The following is a 19,841-nucleotide window of genomic DNA, read 5'->3' as shown; positions in this document are numbered from 1 at the left end:
CTGCACACTTGTTTTTATTCGTCCCAATCGCTCTGGAATTTCTCAAACTCCCTGACTGGTCAGTGAGTTTGCAGAATCCCTAGTGAATTTGCAAACTCACTGATGGGTCAGGGAGTTGCAAACTCACGGATTTCTCAAACTCCCTGTAACATATATATATATATATATATATATATATATATATATATATATATATATATATATATATATATATATATATATATATATATATATATATATATATATATATATATATATATATATATATATATATATATATATATATATATATATAACGGCCCGTTTGAAAACCCGGCCCGTATTAATGCTGCCCGGCCCGCATTAATACTGACCGGAGACCTGGCCCGTATTAATACGGCCCCCGGTCAGCATTAATGCGGGCCGCCTGGCGGTCAGCATTAATACGGGCCGGGCAGTATTAATACAGCCCACTTTTTTCCTCACGGCCATATGAAAACTCGGGCCATATCAAAACTAGCCAACTAGTCTCTATTCCATGTCTAAGCAAATGCTGCGTAGGCCTGCAGTGGTCTTAATGTCTTTTATATTTTTTGACTGTTGGCTAGTAAATGTTTGTTTCGTGGTATCTTCAGCGTATAGACGATAGAGCATGTCGGTCATCTCATTCAAGTAACATTGAAAGACAGTGTGTTTTTTTTTTTTTACTTATTATTGCACGTTCTGCTCTTGTGACAACGCGAGGAGCACATCCGTCCGCTGCTGACACATTTGCAGCGCCCACGACACACACGTTTGCAGGTGCACTTCAGTATCCCTTGACCGGTGCCCCCCGACGCACGCCGCGCTGCCTCCCTCAATGTCACCGGTTCGCCATCCGGGATGAACTCTGGCGTGAGAAAGTCGACGTCTGATGGAGTGAGTGACGCACGACTGTAAACTCCGGAAAGGCGACCGTACTCTGTACCCAAGGTGTATCCGTCTTCGCGAACCTGAAACATAATAGCGGTCTTACACAGCGCCACATCATTCAGGTATGGTGTGAGAGACTAAAAGGGTCGTCAAACGATTAAAAGACAAGTGGTGAGTACCTACGAGCCGAACATGTGGGTGGAAACATACTATGCCCAGAGAGAAACCAATGTCCAATGCAATACTATGCTCCCCTCCCTTACCTCCCCTTGCACAAATGGGTTCGATAAATGCAGGTGAAGGTGTCTACTAGCGATATCGACCAGCAATGACTTGAAACAAAATTGACATCCAGATTGAACGGCTAAGTGCCTACCAAAATGGTAATTAACGTCAATACAAACGACCCATTTTATTTGAAAGATTTAATCAAAACAAGCACATCCATGCGCATAAAACGACTTGTGCATATTACCCTGCTTTGTCCAAAACAATAGTGCCTTACCTCAGTTATAATTGCCAAAATGTTTGGTGGCTGGTTCCTGGCACGGTCTACGTCGGGTATGCCGAGCCTCACGGTTTGGCCGACAAGGAGGCGAGACTGCCGCGATCTACGCAGCATCTTGGCCGCCTGCTGCTGTTGCGCTGCTGATGCCTCTCTGCGGTGACGTTTCGCTGACTTTGCTTTTTGACAGAGCCTGCAGGAGCTGTCCCCCTGCTGTACCCGCAGCCCACAGGAGACACATTGCAGGCCGCTAGGTCCTGGCTGCGGCTCAGCCGAGCCAGACGTTGGATGATGCGTGGGCTGAGATGACGGCGACCTCCTGTTCGGTGACTGTGACGGCGACGGCGATCCCCTTCCCGTTGACGGTGGGAGCGACTCCCTGTCCGGTGACGGTGGGAGCGACTCCCTGACCGGCGACGGTGGCAGCGACTCCCTGACCGGCGACGATGACGGAGACCATGACGGAGACGATGACGGAGACGATGACGGCGACCCTGTTCCCGGTGGTGGCTGCCTCGCTGCAGTCGGCGAGGTCAGCGGCCTGCTGACCGACGGGCAGTCCCCACTGACTGGCGGTGAGTCGTCGCGACGAGACGGTCCTGCTGCTGCGAGATCTTCGAGCTCCTGCTGAGTTCTCAGGGTTTTTGCGATGCTCCTGGGAATTTTGGAGTCGCGAAGTCCGAGATGAGGTTTCTGTCCAAAGGTCGCTTCGAAAGGGGTCCTTTTGATTCCCTCGTGGACCTGCAACGGGTGTTGAAATACATCGTCAGAGAGCTTTTACACGAAGCATCATTGATGACAGAAGATGAGCTTAAAAGACCAACACTAGACATGCTATGGCTTAATAAAAAATGTATTTATATATAAATATGCAACTTCGTGAAACAAAATCGTTAACACCTATTATTATTAGCAGCCTCCTGCCTCCTGGATACACCTATTTGTGGCAGGGGCTGACGTAAACCGACCCATTGCCACCAAAAGGCTTTAAAGGGACCCTCCCACCTTCAAAAAAGTTAATGAATTGGCATGAAAGTGATGTCCCTTGGTTCAGAAAGAGCGAAAACGAATATCTACCAAATTTCACCGAAAAATATTCACTGGTTTTCAAGATATTAGGCTTTTACTTTTGTTTACTTTTTGGGATCTCCCCTGTTACTAGCGACTTTATTTGGAAGCAATAATTTGGCAGCCTTAAAGTGCGGCAGACGTTGCGCACAAAGCAGCGTATACCACCACGTGTTAACGATAGGTTTAGTCTAAGATTTAAAAATCGTTAGATCTCCGCTGACGTCACAAATTCTAAGGGGGCATTCCAATGCATTAGCCCCTTAGAATCCGAAAACTGCAAGTTTGAAATTCCATATCTTCGAATTAAAGCATTTTTCGATGCTGTGAGTGCCCAAACCGGTATTTGCAGGTCATGGCCACCAATTTGGCTATCTCAACTCAAAACTAATGTTAAGGTGGGAGTGTCCCTTTAATGGCATGCGAAGTGAATGTCTGCAATGCATCAAATGCCATGGATAACGAACGACACACTGTTTAATCTTAGAGTTATGAATTAATGCGGTAAGGGTGTTTTTATCTGAAAATTAAGCAATGAGGTTGTTTTACCTGCGTGTTCATCGCCCACTGAACAAATCGGAGGCCCTCAGGCCATTTGCAGCCAGGGTTTTCTGACAGCCAGCACCTCAGCTTCTCCTGCACCACTCTGTTGCTGCGCTCCACTGATCCCTGCAGGAGAAACGTGGAAATGTAATATACATGCAATGTACATGCAGCTGTGTAATGAACAAACAGTCCGTGGATACTTTACGACATATACGGGTGTAAATGCAAATGCTAACGACTTATAGTAAATGTAACAATAATAATCGTAATTAATATTGAACGTATCCCTTTAACTGAATTACAAGTGAAATGAATTGCTTGAGTGCTTTTTACACCCAAGACAATTTCTATGCACTACGTCAAAAAGGGGAAATATCTGTTGAAGAAAGGACTCCACCCCATTTATAGTTCATCGACAGAAAGAATGACGTGTTGGCTGACCAACCTGTGACTGTGAGTGTCTCGGTCTTCCATGCACCAGCATCAGCTGTGGCCACATCAGCTTCAGGTCGTCCAGCAAGGCGTTCCGGAACTCTGCACCGTTATCAGACTGAAACAAATCCGGAAACATTTGAAACGTTCCGGGAAAGAAGTATGCGATACAAAGTTGTTTCACAGACCTGACATAATAGTTACAACAGTTGATAGCAATGCGCAATAAACAGTTACGTTATGACAACTAATTACGAAATTGTTATGGTAAACTAGTAATCTTAACTGAACTATTATTCTGCCAATTTAACCCTACAACAGCTCACTTGTATAATGTTCGGTGCACCGATCAGACAAAAAATGTCCAGGAGATGGTATGCAACCTCTTGAGCCGTCTCCTTCTTCAGTGGGCGTAAAATCACAAATTTTGACAAGTGATCCTGGAAGTTTAAGATGTACCCAAATCCAGCTGATCGCTAGTCACTAGTCCAGTCTATGAGGTCTATCTGCGCTCGTCTTGAAACGTCATCAGTCAGAATTGGCCGCGTGACCGTCTTGTCCCTTGGCCGTGCTCTCTTGAGCTCGCAGCTTTTACACGTTTGCAAGTATATCTCGATAGCCACTCGATGCACATTATAGTAACGACGCTGACACTCCGCGAGCATCTTGTTTCGTCCAGCGTGTCCCAGCTGTATGTGGACGTCGTGTATAACGTCGAACATTCTGGACATCTGTACCACCTCATTTCCAGACTTTCTCTCTAAAATTCTTTCTGCATCACCGCACGTCTCCAGTACAAAACGCTTCACCCAGATATACCCAATTTTGTTGTTTTGAGCAGGTTTGACGCCATTTTCGAAGTCTTTTAGTGTTTCTAACACATTTGCGTATTTTTCGTCGCTGTGTACCCTCACATTATTTCCTTTTCCCCTGCAAAATGTTTTGTACTTTCTCCAGAAAACCTCGCTTGACATCTGTAACATGTTACAGGTTTCAGTTATCTGCAGTTATTTGGGCTGGAAAATACGTTAAAGCTAATACAATTATTCAAAGTAGGATAATGTCCTTATGAAATCAACCTGTTCTTAAACGATCTTACACGTTCAGCACATGTAAATAAGATTATAAAAAAATCTTACTTCTTTCTCCCTTGTCTAATTTGACCGATTGCGCATTCACTATTGAGGTTTCAGGAGGACGTTAACTAGCGTCGTTAAAAAAGGTGGGGTCGATTCGACCTTTCCTGAGGTATCAGAATACCTCTGGACTGATTTTGATATGGCTTAGTAGCGTATCATTATGGTTATGATGAAGAACACCCTAACAAAGAAGTACCCAATTTAGAGCTTAGGGAAAAGGTGTGAACGAAACTGTAGTAAGTCTCAATGTTAATAGTAATGCTATTTTAACGGTTTCAATCGAGGAAGACCACGTTGCATGGAATTTTCTTCACACTTCTATCAACTATAATTTCTAGGGGGAGAACTCTCCAAATTAAAGTGCCCAAGTACTTTAAATTGTAATTGAAGAACTGTACCTTCCCAGGTATTAGAGAAATAGAGCAAAATATCTTACACGTAGAATGAAACACTTCACCCCAAAAAAATTAACGTCCTTATCTTTTAAGTGGAAATCAGTGCTAAAGTCCTCGAATTATGACATTTTCAAAATGAAGTTGCCATACTCTTTATGATCACTAGTTATTAAGATCAGATAATGAAACAGATGCGTGATACGCTGATACTCACTGTCGGTCATCCAGCGGTAATGGCAACTTAGCGGCCCCCCGGCTAAGAGGCGTTGGGCGAGGGCAGACAGATGCCGGAGAGAGCGAGGGAGAGGGAGGGAGGGTGGGAGGGAGAGAGATAAGCGGAGCGGGCGGGCTGGGGCGGGAGGCACGAGGGGAGCGCGGGATATAGGACAGTCAGAGACGAGCCAGCGAAGGGGACGGACCATCGGTCATGGTCTCAACAATTTTTTTTTGGCTTCTCTCATTGTGTGACACTCGGAGTGACAGAGTGACAGAGAGGCTATGAATAGTGACGGTGAAAGAGGGAGTGGTGGCATGGGACTCAGAAGGGCGGTGCCTTGCGATTCAGCGCAGCGCAGGAGCTGGGAGGCAGAGAATCAACCGCCTGTGACGACTCATGACGCGAGGTTTGTCAGTAGATGCCACTGACTACAGGTAAGCGAAGGGCCGAGTTCGCTGTTGTGTAACTGGCCGGGTGCTGCGACACCTTGATGGGCGCAGTAACCTGCGCTCTCGAGAGCAGGGATGCTTTTGTGGGCAGACCGCGAGGGCGCTACTTTCCAGCTCTTGGGAGCTTATTATCATGGCTGTCAGCTGTCGATGTATAATCAGCGGGTAGACAGAATTCGCGCGACTTGCGCCATTGCGGAGTCACGCGCTGTCTAATCTGGATGGTGTTGTCCGACATCTCGTGCTACAAATTGATAGGCTGGCATATCGGCTTGGGAGAGACGGTCGTGGACGTTTTTTTTCGTTGCTTCGTCAAGAGCTTTGGACGCTTGAAGCGCGCCACCGCGGCAGCTGTGGTCGTGGGAGCGCTCCGTGAGGACCCAGACTGTGGGTTAGCGCCTGCCTGGTCTCCCTTTGTCACAGTTCGGTGACTGGTTGCCAGCGCGACTGCCGACTGCGGCGGGGGAGCGGGACGGGGTCAGACGTCCCTGTGCATATGGAGTGTGGCAGCGGCTGAGGGGCCTGCTGGTTGGTCCGTGAAGCCTTTGGGGGCTGGTGGGTGCGGTGCGGTACCCTTGGGGGCGAACGCGGTCAGTGACATGGTGACCTCGGGTGACATTTTCAGGGCTGATATCAGGTTTGGCCCGTGACCACCTGCACCCTGGTATCGCTGCGCGCTGCACGGGGCAGCGGCGCTAACCCCTGCGCGCCGGCTGAGCAAGCGGAGCCGGGTGGGTGACGTCATCGAAGCACGCCGCACGCAGCTAGATCTACATAGGCGCCGGGCCAGAGCCCTGTTTGCGGCCGCTGCCAGCGTGCGCATCACACGTGCTAATTGGGTTTCCATGACATCCGTACATCCGTATCTCCAACCCTGCCAAAATGTCGTCACATGTGTGACTTCAGCTCGCAAAACGCGATAGCAGCGTGTTAGCAGCATCGAGTGAAATGCCGCTCAAAAACGGGAATGGCCCTCCCTTTGTCCGCGCGGTCCACGGGCCCGCCGGCGCCGCGACGCGGCGGACCGGGCGCGGAAACCCAATAAAGTAAACAGCCCGGCCTTATCGGTCACGGTGTCGTATGGCGGCGCCCGGCCGCATGGCTCACAGCTGGGGCATGGGTGAATGCCCGCTGGAGTCATGGGACGGGCAGTGGGACAGGGCCAAAGTGAAAGGAACATGGTGTTTGAGGGAGAGTCGAGGGGGCAGTGACCCTTCCGGAACGGGGTGATCGTGGTGGACCCAGATGATGTCTTATTGAGTTTTTTTACAGACCTAAAGCGCGCGCAGCGGCGCGCCGTCGGTTCGCAGGCACACCACGGCTAGGTCTATCGGCTGTCGCTGTTCCGGACCACGCGGGCTCTGACGTGCCCGCGTCTTTGCGTGGCTTGACCGCCTTTGCCGGGCGAGGAGCAGCCGCGTGAGCGGTCGAGGGTCAGTTTGACCGAGTGGTGCGGGTCGCTGGTTGTTGGCAGAATACAATGCGACGCCGCGGACCGATTAGTGGTGTCACCTGGGATTGGACCTTCGGCATTCCGATTTGTCTAATGTTCATTTCGGGAGATGGTTGGACAAAGGTTACACTGGCTTGGACAGCTTGAACAATCACTTGCTCGGGGGACGAGAAACGCTATTTCTTCTATCCCTGTTTCCTGGTTGATAAGAACGAGCTTAGACAAGCTTCGGCAGGGTGCGCTGAAGGAGCAGAGCGCCGGTGGCGACCGGGCAAGCGCCGCGGGATGACCGGGGGGGGGGGAAGGGTGGCAGACCGCTACGGGCGCCACTATCGAGGGCCTGACGGGCGGCCGTGGGAGCTCTTGGGAGTTTCCTGCCCTTGAAGGCGACAGTAGCTGTCCTAGCTCTCGAGCTTATTGCCCTTGGGGGCGAGCTTGCTGCCCCGTGGGGGCGACGGTAGCTGTTACAGCCCTTGGGAGTTAATTGTCTTTGGGGCGACGATGGCTGTACAAGCTCTTGAGGAGCTTATTGCCCTTGGGGGCAACTGAGGCTGCACGGGCTCTTGGGAGCTTATTGCCCGTGGGGGCGACGATGGCTGTACAAGCTCTTGGGGAGCTTATTGCCCTTGGGGGCGGCTGTGGCTGCACGGGCTCTTGGGAGCTTTGCCCTTGGGGGCGACGATGGTCGTACGAGCTCTTGGGAGCTTATTGCCCTTGGGGCGACGACGGCCGTACAAGCTCCTGGGAGCTTATTGTCCTTGGGGGCGACTGAAGCTATACGAGCTCTCGGGAGCTTTGCTCGTGGGGGCGACTGAGGCTGCACGGGCTCTTGGGAGCTTGCCCTTGGGGGCGACGATGGTTGTACGAGCTCTTGGGAGCTTATTCCTCTTGGGGGCGAGCTTGCTGCCCTTGGGGGCGACGGTAGCCGTACGAGCTCTTGGGAGCTTATTGCCCTTGGGGGCGACGATGGCTGTACAAGCTCTTGGGAGCTTATTGCCCTTGGGGGCGGCTTGGGAGCTTATTGCTCTTGGGGGCGAACTTGCTGCCCTTGGGGGCGACGGTAGCCGTCCGGGCTCTTGGGAGCTTATTGCCCTTGGGGGCGACGATGGTTGTACAAGCTCTTGGGAGCTTATTGCCCTTGGGGGCGACTGAGGCTGTACAAGCTCTTGGGAGCTTTGCACTCGAGGCGACGATGGTTGTTCAAGCTCTTGGGAGCTTATTGCCCTTGGGGGCGACGGTAACCGTACAAGCCTTTAGGTGCTTATTACCCTTGGGGGCGACGAGCTTGCTGCCCTGGGGAGCGACGGTAGCCGTACGAGCTCTTGGGAGCTTACGGCCCTTGGGGGCGACGATGGCTGTACAAGCTCTTGGGAGCTTATTGCCCTTGGGGGTGACTGAGGCTATACAAGCTCTTGGGAGCTTTGCCCTTGGGGCGACGATGGTTGTACAAGCTCTTGGGAGCTTATTGCCCTTGGGGGCGACGGTAACCGTACGAGCCTTTGGGCGCTTATTGCCCTTGGGGGCGACGATGGCTGTACGAGCTCTTGGGAGCTTATTTTTTCCTTGGGGGCGGGCTTTCTGCCCTTGAGGCGACAGTAGCTGTACGAGCTCTTGGGAGCTTATTGCCCTTGGGGTGACGATGGCTACACGAGCGTTTGGGAGCTCATCGCCCTTGGGGGCGAGCTTGCTGCCCCTGGGGGGCGACGGTAGCTTTTGGGTGCTTCTTGCCCTTGAGGGCGACGTTGGCTGTGCGGGCTGTTAGGAGCTTTTTGCTCTTAGGGGCGAGCTTGCTGCCCTCGAAGGCGACAGTAGCCGTATGAGCTCTTAGGAGCTCACCGCCCTTGGGGGCGACGATGGATGGCTGTATGAGCTCTTGGAAGCTTATTGCCCTTGGGGGCGAGCTTGCTGCCTGCACTCGAAGGCTTCAGCACAAGTCCGAACTCTTGAAGCTTGCCTTTGAGGGCGACGACGGCCGTTCGAGCTCTTGGGAGCTTATTGCCCTGGGAGCGAGCTTGCTGCCCTTGGAGGCGACGGTCGCTGTACGAGCTCATGTGAGCTTTGCCCTTGGGGTGACGATGGCTGCGCAAGCTCTTGGGAGCTTTGGCCTTGGGGCGACGATGGCTGTACGAGCTCTTGGGAGCTTATTGCCCCTGGGGGAGAGTTTTCTGCCTTTGGGGGCGACGGTAGCTGTACGTGTTCTTGGTAGCTTAGCGCTTGCTGCCCTTGGGGGTGACGGTAGCCCTATTGCCCTTGGGGGCGACTGAGGCGGTACGAGCTCTTGGGAGCTTATTGCACCTAGTGGCGACGACGGCTGTATGAGCTCGTGGGAGCTTATTGCCCTTGGGGCCAGCTTACTCCCCTTGGGGCGACGGTAGCTGTACGAGCTCTTGGGAGCTTATTGCCCTTGGAGCGACCGAGGCTGTACGAGCTCTTGAGAGCTTTGCCTTTGGGACCGACGGCAGCCGTACGAGCTCTTTGGAAGCTTATTGCCCTTAGGCGCAGCTTGGCCGGCTCGAGTAGCGCGGCGGCGCACACGCCGGGGCGCTCGCCACCCCCCTCCCTCGTCACTCGCAGGGGGGGGGGGGTAGGCGCGAACGGCTCGGCCATCTGCGGGCAGTTTGCGACGGTTCGCACGTGTCGCGGCGGCGCGGGGACCGGCGCTGGGTTGACGAGGAGGGCGTAACGCGCTGCCTTTTTCGGCGGGCTGCGTGCCAGCAATTCTTTCGTTTCACAACCGGGCCGCGGGCCGCGGCGGGTGTGAGCTCCGTATGTGTGGACGCGCCAGAGCGACCCGTCCGACTACCTGTATCTGCCGGCGACCTATTACGGTCATCTGACCGGTGCGGGCGTTTGGGCTGTACTGCAACTTGGGGCTGTGCAAGCTCTGGGGAGCTCATTGCCCTTGGGGGCAGACCGCGTGGATGCTACTGTCGGGAGCCTGGGGGAGAATGACGGGGGCTTGCGAGCTCTTGGAAGATCATAGTTGACGGTGCGAGCTCTTGGGAGCTTATGGCCCCTGGGGGCACACCGTTAGGGACGCTACAGTCGAAGCTCTTGGGAGTCTGACGAGGGGACTGTGCCAGCTCTTGGGAGCTTATTGCCCTTGGGGGCAGGCTGCATGTGCGCTACTGTCCAGGGCTCTTGGGAGCATAACGGGTGGCCGTGCGAGCTCTTGGGAGATCATAGTTGGTGGTGCGAGCTCTTGGAGCATATAGCCCTCGGGGGCACACCGTTAGTGACTCTACTGTCGAGAGCTCTTGGGGGCATGTCAGGTGGCTGTGCGAGCTTTTGGGTGCTCTTGCCCTGGGACATGCCGTTATGGGCGCTGATGTCGAGAGCTCCTGGGAGCCTGACGAAGGGAGCTGCGCGAGCTATTGGGTACGACTGCCCTTGGTGCAGACCGTCAAGGCCACTGTTGTCGAGAGTTCTTGGGAGCCTGACCGGTGGCCGGGCGAGCTATTTGGAGCTTTTTGCCCTGGGGGCTAGCTGCTACGATCGTTTTCTGTCGCGACCTCCAGGAAGCTTGACGGGTTACAGTGCGAGCTCTCGGGAGCTCATTGCCCTTGGGGGCAGGCCGCTATGGGTGCTACTGTAGAGAGCTATTGGGAGCCTGAAGGATGGCTGCGCGAGCTCGCGAGAGCTTCTTGCCCTTGGGGACAGACCGCCATGGTTGCCAATGTCTAGAGCTCGTTGAAGCCGGACGGGTGGCTGCGCAAACTCTTCAGAGCTATTGCTCTTGGGGGCAGACCGCATAGGCGCTACTGTTGGAAGCTTTAGAAGCCAAGCGACTGCTCGAGCCGGCGGGAACCTATTGTCCTTAGGAGCAGACGGATACGGGTGCTACTGTCGAGAGCTCTTGGGAGCCGACGGATGGCCGTGCGAGCTCTTGGAAGCTTATTGCCCTCGGGGGAAGCCTCTATGGGGCTAGTGTCGAGAGCTCCTGGGAGCTTACAGTTGGCTGTGCGAGCTCTTAGGAGCCTCTTGCCGTTGGGGGCAGACCGCTAAGAGTGTTCACATCGGGAGCTCTATTGAGCATGACGAGTAACCGTGCGAGCTCTCGGGAGCTTATTGCTCTAGGGCTACTGACGAGAGCTCTTGGGAGCTTACAGTTGGCTGTGCGAGCTCCGAGCTCTTGAGAGCATCTTGCTTGGGGGGCAGACCGCTACGTATGTTTCATGCCACGAGCTCTAGGGAGCGCAAGAGAGCATCACGGATGGCTGCGATTTGCGAGAGCTCTTGGGAGCTTAAAGTTGGCTAAACAAGCTCTCGGGAGCTTCCTGCCTTTCAGGACAGGCCGCTTCGGGTGTTTTCCCCTGCGCGAGCTAGGAAACATGACGGGTGGCCGTGGCAGCTCTCGGGAGCTCTCCACTTGACTGCGCGAGCTTTTGGGAGCTTAATGCCCTCGGGGCAGACTGCTACGGGCGTTTTCCTGGCGCAGCTCAAGGGAGTATGATAGGTGGCCGTGGGGGCTCAATTGGGAACTTGCAGTTGGCTGGTTAAGCTTGGGAGTTCCTTGCCCCGGGGGCAGACTGCTACGGGGGTTTTCCTGTCGCGAGCTCAAGGGAGCATGGCGAGTGGCTGTGAGCTCTTGGGAGGCTGGACCAGCTCTCGGGTTCCTGCCCTTGGGGGCAGACCGCTCCGGATGGTTCCGGACCCGATCTCTAGGGAACACTACGAGTGGCTGTGGAAGCTCTTCGGAGCTTACAATTAGCTACGTGGCCTATTGCGTGGTCGCTCCGTTTGGCGGGGTTTGGCGGGTGGTTCCAGGAGCAGGAACTGCCACCAGTGGGCGATCGGCCTTTACTCAGCCAACAGAGTGTCTAGATCACGGAGGCGTCAGGCATGAGCCCAATGGCAACTTAGCGGCCCCCCGGCTAAGAGGCGTTGGGCGAGGGCAGACAGATGCCGGAGAGAGCGAGGGAGAGGGAGGGAGGGTGGGAGGGAGAGAGATAAGCGGAGCGGGCGGGCTGGGGCGGGAGGCACGAGGGGAGCGCGGGATATAGGACAGTCAGAGACGAGCCAGCGAAGGGGACGGACCATCGGTCATGGTCTCAACAATTTTTTTTTTGTTCTTTGTTTTTGTTTTTTCCTGTCGTGACCCCACTGTGGCGGGTGGTTCCAGGAGCAGGAACTGCCACCAGTGGGCGATCGGCCTTTACTCAGCCAACAGAGTGTCTAGATCACGGAGGCGTCAGGCATGAGCCCAATGGAAGAAATGGGCGCGCGGCAGTGTCGGCACTCCCTGAGGTGACCTTGGGCGATGTGTTAGTTAGACCTGCTTTTATTACCCTGGGCAACGTCTAGATGAATATTGCTGGTTGTCTCTACAAAATTATGATAAACCCTCGTTTGTTTTCTCTAAATGGTGTTTTGAACTATTTTAATCACGTATAACGTATAATAGCATCTATTTTCTCGAGCACGTTTTGTTCCATATCATTGCCGAGCACTATAGTTTCAACTGCTTGCCCAATTCACTGCCTTTCGATCTGTTCGCTAGTCTCGGGGTACTGTTCCGGTCTTGTAATCGAATGGTTGTGGGTTCGAGGCGGGGTTGGCGAATATTTACACATGGCGCTCAACTTTTATCAGTAAGCCGCCGTCTATAAAGACATGCTAATGTAATTGATTTTGCAGCAGACGGATAAGTTTTGAAATAAAAGGTGGGCAGCATTAATACTGCCCACCTAAATCGGCCGCATTAATACCGACCGGCAAGGCGGCCCGCATTAATGCTGACCGGCCCGTATTAATACGGGCCAGGTCTCCGGTCAGTATTAATGCGGGCCGGGCAGCATTAATACGGGCCGGGTTTTCAAACGGGCCGTAACATATATATATATGCATTTTGACATTGTCTCTACCAGATCGCCTTGGGCTATCAAGGAATGACTATCGACTGCAAATATATGGCGACAGTTCAATTTATGTAGCGACGGATTGGGTCCTCGGCCGTAGCGAAATAGGGTCAGAGGTCACGAGCAGCTTTGAGAAAATAAGGTGCCGCTCGATATTCGCAGTTCACCAAAAAGATGACAGCTTTTGGGCTGGAAAGGACCCTGCGCGCCTCATAGGCGAAGTAAGATGCATTAGGATGCTTGAAGCATCCTAAGAAAAATAGTAAAAAGGTTCTCGAAAGTTGCTCCCCCCTTTTAAACAACGCTATACTTCGTCCCAAAAAAGTCCAATTCGCAAGCCCTACAATTCTTGGCATAGCTTAGCTTTTGTCCTGATCGAATCAAATCACGAACGATCTAATCTCATGATCGAATTATGAATGAAAGCCAATGTCAAAACGCAGACTGAGCTGAACACAGCGCAGCGCATGCTATAATCCTTCGTCAAGGAATGATGTGGTGAACTTTGGCCATTGACCTCGGTAAGCTGTCCTGTTGGACGTATGCTAATGCTTTTAACCGGTTTGAGTCCAGTGCGATGCAGCTCTACCTTCAGTGAAGCCGTCCGGTCTGTGGATTTGGCATAAGACGGCAATGGCCTTTTTAGAGGAGGTCAAGACTCATGACCAATGACCATGAAGCACCGACCAGCGGAGGTCAAGGCTCATGGCCAATGACCATGAAGCACCGACCAGCCTCTTTACTAGGTACAACATTCAACCAGCCCCTTACCTCTACTCCCTTTCTCACCATCTCATCCGTCTCACCCCGTGCTCCTTCTCTCCGGCAGATGCTGCACAGCCAGGTGGCCGATCAGAACAAGGACCTCCTCCTGGCCGCCGTCCGTCAGCTGAGCCTGCCCTCCGGCGGTCACGTGCTCGAGATCGCCTCGGGCACCGGTCAGCACGTGACCCACCTGGCCGCCGGCCTGCCGGAGCTGACCTTCCACCCTTCTGACGTAAACAGTCACATGCTGGCTACTCTTCGGAAACGTCTGGCCGACGAGCCGCTAAGCAACGTGTGTCCTCCTCGTGTCGCCGACGCCGCCGAGCCAGATACGTGGCCCGTGCCGGGCGACACGTGCCGCACGTGTTCTCCGGACCGCACGGCGCGCTGCGAGGCGTGCCGGACGCGCGCGCACGTCCCCGGCTGGCTGGACGCGGTGCTGTGCATCAACATGACGCACGTGGCGCCTCCAGAGAGCTGGCGAGGGCTGCTGACAGGTGCCGGGCGCTGGCTGAGGCCCGGTGGAGCGCTGCTACTCTACGGACCCTTCCAGCGGGAAGGAAAAATTCCAGCCAATCTGGAGACCTTCCAGCAGCGTCTCCAGCAGGAGAACCCGTCCTGGGGACTGCGGGACGTCAGTGAGCTGTGCGAACACGCCGAGAGCTGTGGCCTGCGGCTGGAGTCAGATACGCAGCCAGCGCCCAACCAGAGCCTGTTGGTGTGGAGGAGGAGGACGGCTGATCCGGGTAGCTGAGGAAATGGAGAGAAACAGCAGTGAACTCTGCTGACTTGGAGATGACGGGGAGATGACTCCTGCTACCCCTCGGGGTAGCAGGAGAATGGAAAGGACATTGTTGGTTTGGAGATAATGAGCGCCAGGCCTGTGTGGCTGACGATAAAGAAGAGAAAGAGAGAGAGAAGAAGGGATAAATAATGTCAAAACCGTGAAGGTGGTTATCTGCGAGATAAATCTTGCTAAAGAGGAGCCTTCCTGGTATCACGAAAAAGGGGTTGGGCATCATGACAAATTGTTGGCTCTGAACGATTCATCCGGGAAGAAGCCGGAACCGCAGGGTAGATGTGGGAAGATGTTGAGGTCTGAGCCGTTAAACAGAGACCAGAGATGTCAACCACGAGATATATGTAGTTGTGATTGGATAAGGTGGAGTAGAAAGGGTCAGATGTGATCACCTGAGGGGATTTTAGCTGGCGACCGAGTTCGGTAGCGGTTAGAGGGACCAGAGTATCTATCGTAACTAATCAGAACGGATACAACCGTCCCATTTGACATTCATATTTAGAATGACAGTCATCAGGCTTTTTTTGCCGCTGGGACAACTATTAGAAAAGTGTGCCAAAGGCGTAGGTTTTTGGTAGGTATCTATAGCTACGCGCAATGTTATAAAGGCAATTACATGACCTGACAACAGGAACAAGTGAAATACTCGTAGAGTCGAAGTAGACTGTCTGAAAGTGCCCCTAAAACAAGTACCTAATTAATTCGATGTGACTTGTGAGGGTTAGAGATTGTCAGCTGCCAAAGTCATGCCAGTCCTGAGATGCCATGCAGTTGTGTTTACTGCCGTGTAAAATTATCGAGACGTTCAGGTACGTTTATATTACATATGCTCCTATGTACTGTTTAACTTGTCTTAGCTTTTAATGCTGCTTGATGTGCATAATCGACACAGAGTATTATATGTGCTTAATATGTATTGCTGAGTGTGTTCATCATAACTGTTTAGTGTTTATTGTTATAAGCATGGATGAGTATTGTCTCATCCATGGTACCTGCATTTATGTTATGGTAATGTGCGTATAAATATGCGATCTTACTCGGTCTCGCAGAAACTGCATTATGCGTTGATGAAAATTTGCGTGCAGCAGCTGTGAAAGCTGGCTGAAGCTCATCTGACCATGTGGAAATACACCTAATTCGATCGCAATCAATTCTTCAAGTGTTTTCTTACAGATTCATGGTCTCTGACTTTCGCTTAGCGACAATAGGCTACGTAGGATCACCAGAATGCTATACATTCTAAGTTGCTGCGCTAAGTGCACTAGGTACCACTTAGCTCTTCTGTTTGTTTTGTGGGGCTAGGCTCCTTCGGTCAAACAAGACGATTTCAGAGCCGGAAGGACGATAGGAATTAGGGGGAGACAAAGATATCTGGGCAGGCACCCGGGTGACCCTTCGGGGCTGAGCCCGTCCAGAGGACACGCCACGCAGTCCCCCCCCCCCCCCCCCGACGATTACCGCACCCGACTGCGCGCCTGCTCCGATGGGGTGGGTTGCATAGGATAAAATAGCCCGTCCATCCCGGAACAAGGGGTGGAAGCACGGAGAAGAAGGATTTTACTATCCTGACGACGGAAACGACGGAACGGAGGACCTCGTAACTCCACAGATTCCAAGCGCTATTATGCACAAACACAAGCATACATGGCCAAAGTCCGGGGTCGGGGACAGTCCTGCTCAAACGGAATGGATCACACACTATAGAGTGCCTACCTACCTACCTACCAGTCGGAGACCGAGAAAGCCCAACATGTCTCATCCTATTCATCTCCTCCCATGGACCTGAAATATATTATCATACCCGAAGAGACTAACTCAACAAAGCAAGCAAGCGAACAAAATGTAAATGCCTTCTAGTCCACGTTAGAGTAGGTATTATGCATGGTGCTTACCAGCAAAACCGGGGGATGAGAGCTAAAGTAAGAAAGAGGCGGAGGAAGAGCTTACCATTGAACGGTTCCAGGCCTCTGGTGGCGAAAGCTTGTACTAATGTTTCCTCTCTTGGACACTGCTATAGACGAGCTGTTGCACGGTTTTAACGGCAGCTCCTACATTAGGCTGTTGGCATCTTCTGGCTGGATTTTTTTTTTTTAATATCAGCGAGCGTGCTACTTGAGCTGAGTTTTCTGAGCTGAGCTTCCTGAACTATTGTGATGCCTGAGCTAAACTTACCGGGGTGGCTCAGGCCTCAGTTGAGCTTGCTAGGCTAAGCCAGCATAGTTGAACTATGATGGAGCTAGCTGAGGTGGTCCAGTAGAAATGGGAGCTAGAGCAATAATTACTGAACAGGTCGATGGACTTATAACATAATTTTCATAATATCCCATTCACGGAAGAGGCGCCTTGCGCCCCTTCCGACGAGCATGGTTGCATACAGTGGCGTAGTCACTAAGTGAACTATTACTTCTCTCTTTTGCCGTCAGGTGGCAGCAGCGCACCACTCGAGCTCCTCACGCCGACGGAAGGTTATCAATTAAGCAATGCGTCGGCCGGCTGGCCGCTGTTTCGACATTTGGCCCGGCTGTTAACACGTGTCACGCCGTGCCCTCTCTCGCTCAACAGGCGGTCGGAAGGGGTCGGTGGGAGGGGGTGGTGGGTCAGGAGGGAGGGCCGGTGACTCCGGTCCCGGTGAGGGGATCGAGGACTCACCTCCGCTCGACGACGACTCTGGTGACGGAGAATCGATCCTAGCTGGTGGATGGGAACGGAGCACAAGGTCAGACCGGGCGGCGGCCACAGACGCGGCGCTTAGAGACGCAGCGGCCGGCCCGCCGCGTCCGGGCGGGGGCAGGGACATGTCGTGAGCCGTGAGGAGACACAGGGGCAAGGTCATCACGAGGAGAGGTGTGCCGTGGTTGGGACTTTTTGGGAAAGATACCTCAAATGAGGAGTGGGTAAAGAAATTGGCTTTTATGCGATTCGAAACGGAAAGTTCTTACCCTTTGTTATAACTTATAAATTGTGATTGCATCTTGAGCGCCGGCTCTTTACAATTTATGTGATGATCCGTAGACCGTAACCAGTTAATACCACCGATATGTTTCACTCTTTACTCCAACATTTAATGTTTGATGAATGATGAATGAGGTTACAGGCTCCCAATTCCGGAAAACGTCACCGTGAGAAACGATCCGACTTCTGAGAGCTGCCGGCCGCGTCTGTCCAACAGCTGCGGGAGCTCAACTCTTTCAGATTACGAAAAAGATGGACCGGCCGCAGATGCAAGCATATTAACATAAAATTTAACTTGTATGCATCTGAACACCACGAAATTCTGCAAATTGTCTGCAGATCTTGCTGCACAAGCAATGGACTTTGATTTCAGCTGGCTCCGGAACATCCTTTTATCTTGCTGACTGTCGAACACCGTGTTCGATGATGAAGAAAGAAAGAAGCAGCTGACACATCGTTTGGGACGCGCGACTCGCAGATTTTAGTGCTATTTATTGTGGCCGAGATCTGGTGGATAACTCATTGGCTGCTTTGACGCTTGTTCAAGCGGAAACAAAACTTCTTGCGGCTGGCTGTCGTTTTATTTATCGGCTGTGGTTTTATTCGATGCTTCAATCAGTATGCTCTTTCTGAAACACGAATCAAATGAAAACAACAGGGCCCGAAGGATCGATTACATAATACATTCTACAATTCATCCCTTGTTTGTTAGTTGTGACTTTTGTGAGTTGTGACTGATGTTGGAAGGGTGTAAGAATGGCATGCTTATGGTATGCACTCTTATGCATACCTTTTAAGCTTGAAATCATCCACATTTTGACAACGATTGGAATTTAACAGTGTTTTGTTGCATGAAAAAAAAAACGGAAAGCCACAGTTGCAATGATCCAACAGTGAGCCACTTGTGCTGTGAGTGTGGACTTAAGTTAGCCGTTAATTGATCACATATACTAAGTCACGAGCCTCAACTCGATGGCATTTTTCACCCCACCCCTCGTCGCACAGACATATCCTGCATTGGGTCCGCCACTGTCAAGGATCATTTCCTCTCCCAGCCAGTTGCAGCGAGTGCCACGGCTCGAAAACACACCGATTTCGTCCCTGTTGCGCAACATTGCACGCGGTGCGGTGGTGGCTGGTTTGTCACGCGATGCACCGCGTGCTGGTGCAATGTGGTGTGTGGACTGTGTGCCACTTCGTGCTCTTGTAGTGAACTCCGTGCGACGGCAACAGCTACTGGGATCTTTTCCCAGTGTGGTGCATTTTTTTTTTCTGTCTGCCTTTGTTTGTGCCGGAACTTGCTTCCTGTATTATCTTATCCGCTCGTCAAGTACACAGACTTGGTACTGATGGCACTCACAAAGAGATAGTGCAAGCATGACAAGCATGTTGCTTTGTGACTGATTACTCTGTCCCACTTAACCCGAGCGGGGCTGGGGGGGGGGGTAAATTTTACCCACCCTCGCGAATTTTTGCGATAACTCAAAAACGGCGGCGCGCAGCGCCGCCAAACTTTCAGTACCTTTTCTTACATCACTTTGACACGTTCCCTGAAAATTTGAGCGAAATCCGTCGGAAATTTTTTAGAAATTGACGTTTTAGTGACGTCATGTTCGCCATTTTCGCCTCAAAAACGGCAAAAGTTCAAACGCCGCTAACATCTTCATTTTTAAAGGAATCAAGACGTAACAAAAAGCGTTATACGTAATTCTACTTTGTCTATCAAATGGCTATCTCGGTTTTTTGAAAATTTTGGATTTTGGCCAAACTTTTTTCAAAAAACTGACTTTTTTGGGAAAATAATTATAAAATCAAAAATTTTGAGTGTATAAAAAAAACCGGAATATATGTCAGAGATGTGGTCTATGTGCACCTACATACCAATTTTTAGAAGAATCGGTTCAAAAATTTGGGAGTTATTAAAAATTTCATGACGTCACGACACACACAAATTTTGAAAAATGATTTTTTTTTTAAGTTCTAGACCTCGTACGGAAACAAAAATAGCACCATTCGATTTGCCGTGAAAAACTGCATCAGATAGACACCTTTTTAGGCCTTAACAACCAACTTCAAAATTTGACCTCACTTGACCTGACCTTGACCTGACCTCGACCTAAAATTCATCCAGATGTGGTCCATATCACCTATTGAGTGTGCCCATTGAATTGTATGAATAAAATGACCCATAAAGCATGTGTCGCACATGCCCTTTTCTATATTTTGTTTTTGGTGACCTGACCTGACCTGACCTGACCTTGACCTTGACCTCTGAATGATATTTTATGCAGCGAATATTGTCTTGATAGCCTAAGAACACGTTTTGGGCAATCAGTCTCAGTCCATTCTTCGGCAACTACGGTGCAAGGCCG

The 19,841-nt window shown here is 51.8% G+C and overlaps 1 protein-coding gene across 1 annotated transcript in view; it reads left to right on the top strand.

The window, feature by feature from the left end:
• LOC122364412 (methyltransferase-like 26) overlaps positions 1-14,970 on the top strand; it is a 52,122-nt gene extending 37,152 nt beyond the window's left edge. The window contains exon 2 of the mRNA XM_043334741.1: positions 13,783-14,970. Coding sequence (XP_043190676.1) covers positions 13,783-14,472 — 690 coding nt within the window. The 3' untranslated portion in view covers positions 14,473-14,970. The remainder of the gene's footprint in view (positions 1-13,782) is intronic.
• The last annotated feature ends 4,871 nt before the right edge of the window (positions 14,971-19,841 follow it).

This window comes from Amphibalanus amphitrite, unplaced genomic scaffold (assembly GCF_019059575.1).
Source record: "Amphibalanus amphitrite isolate SeventyFive unplaced genomic scaffold, NRLGWU_Aamphi_draft 000675F_arrow, whole genome shotgun sequence".
Lineage (NCBI taxonomy): Eukaryota > Metazoa > Arthropoda > Thecostraca > Balanomorpha > Balanidae > Amphibalanus > Amphibalanus amphitrite.
Note: the sequence above shows the minus strand (reverse complement) of the source record. Positions and strands in the feature narration are given on the sequence as shown.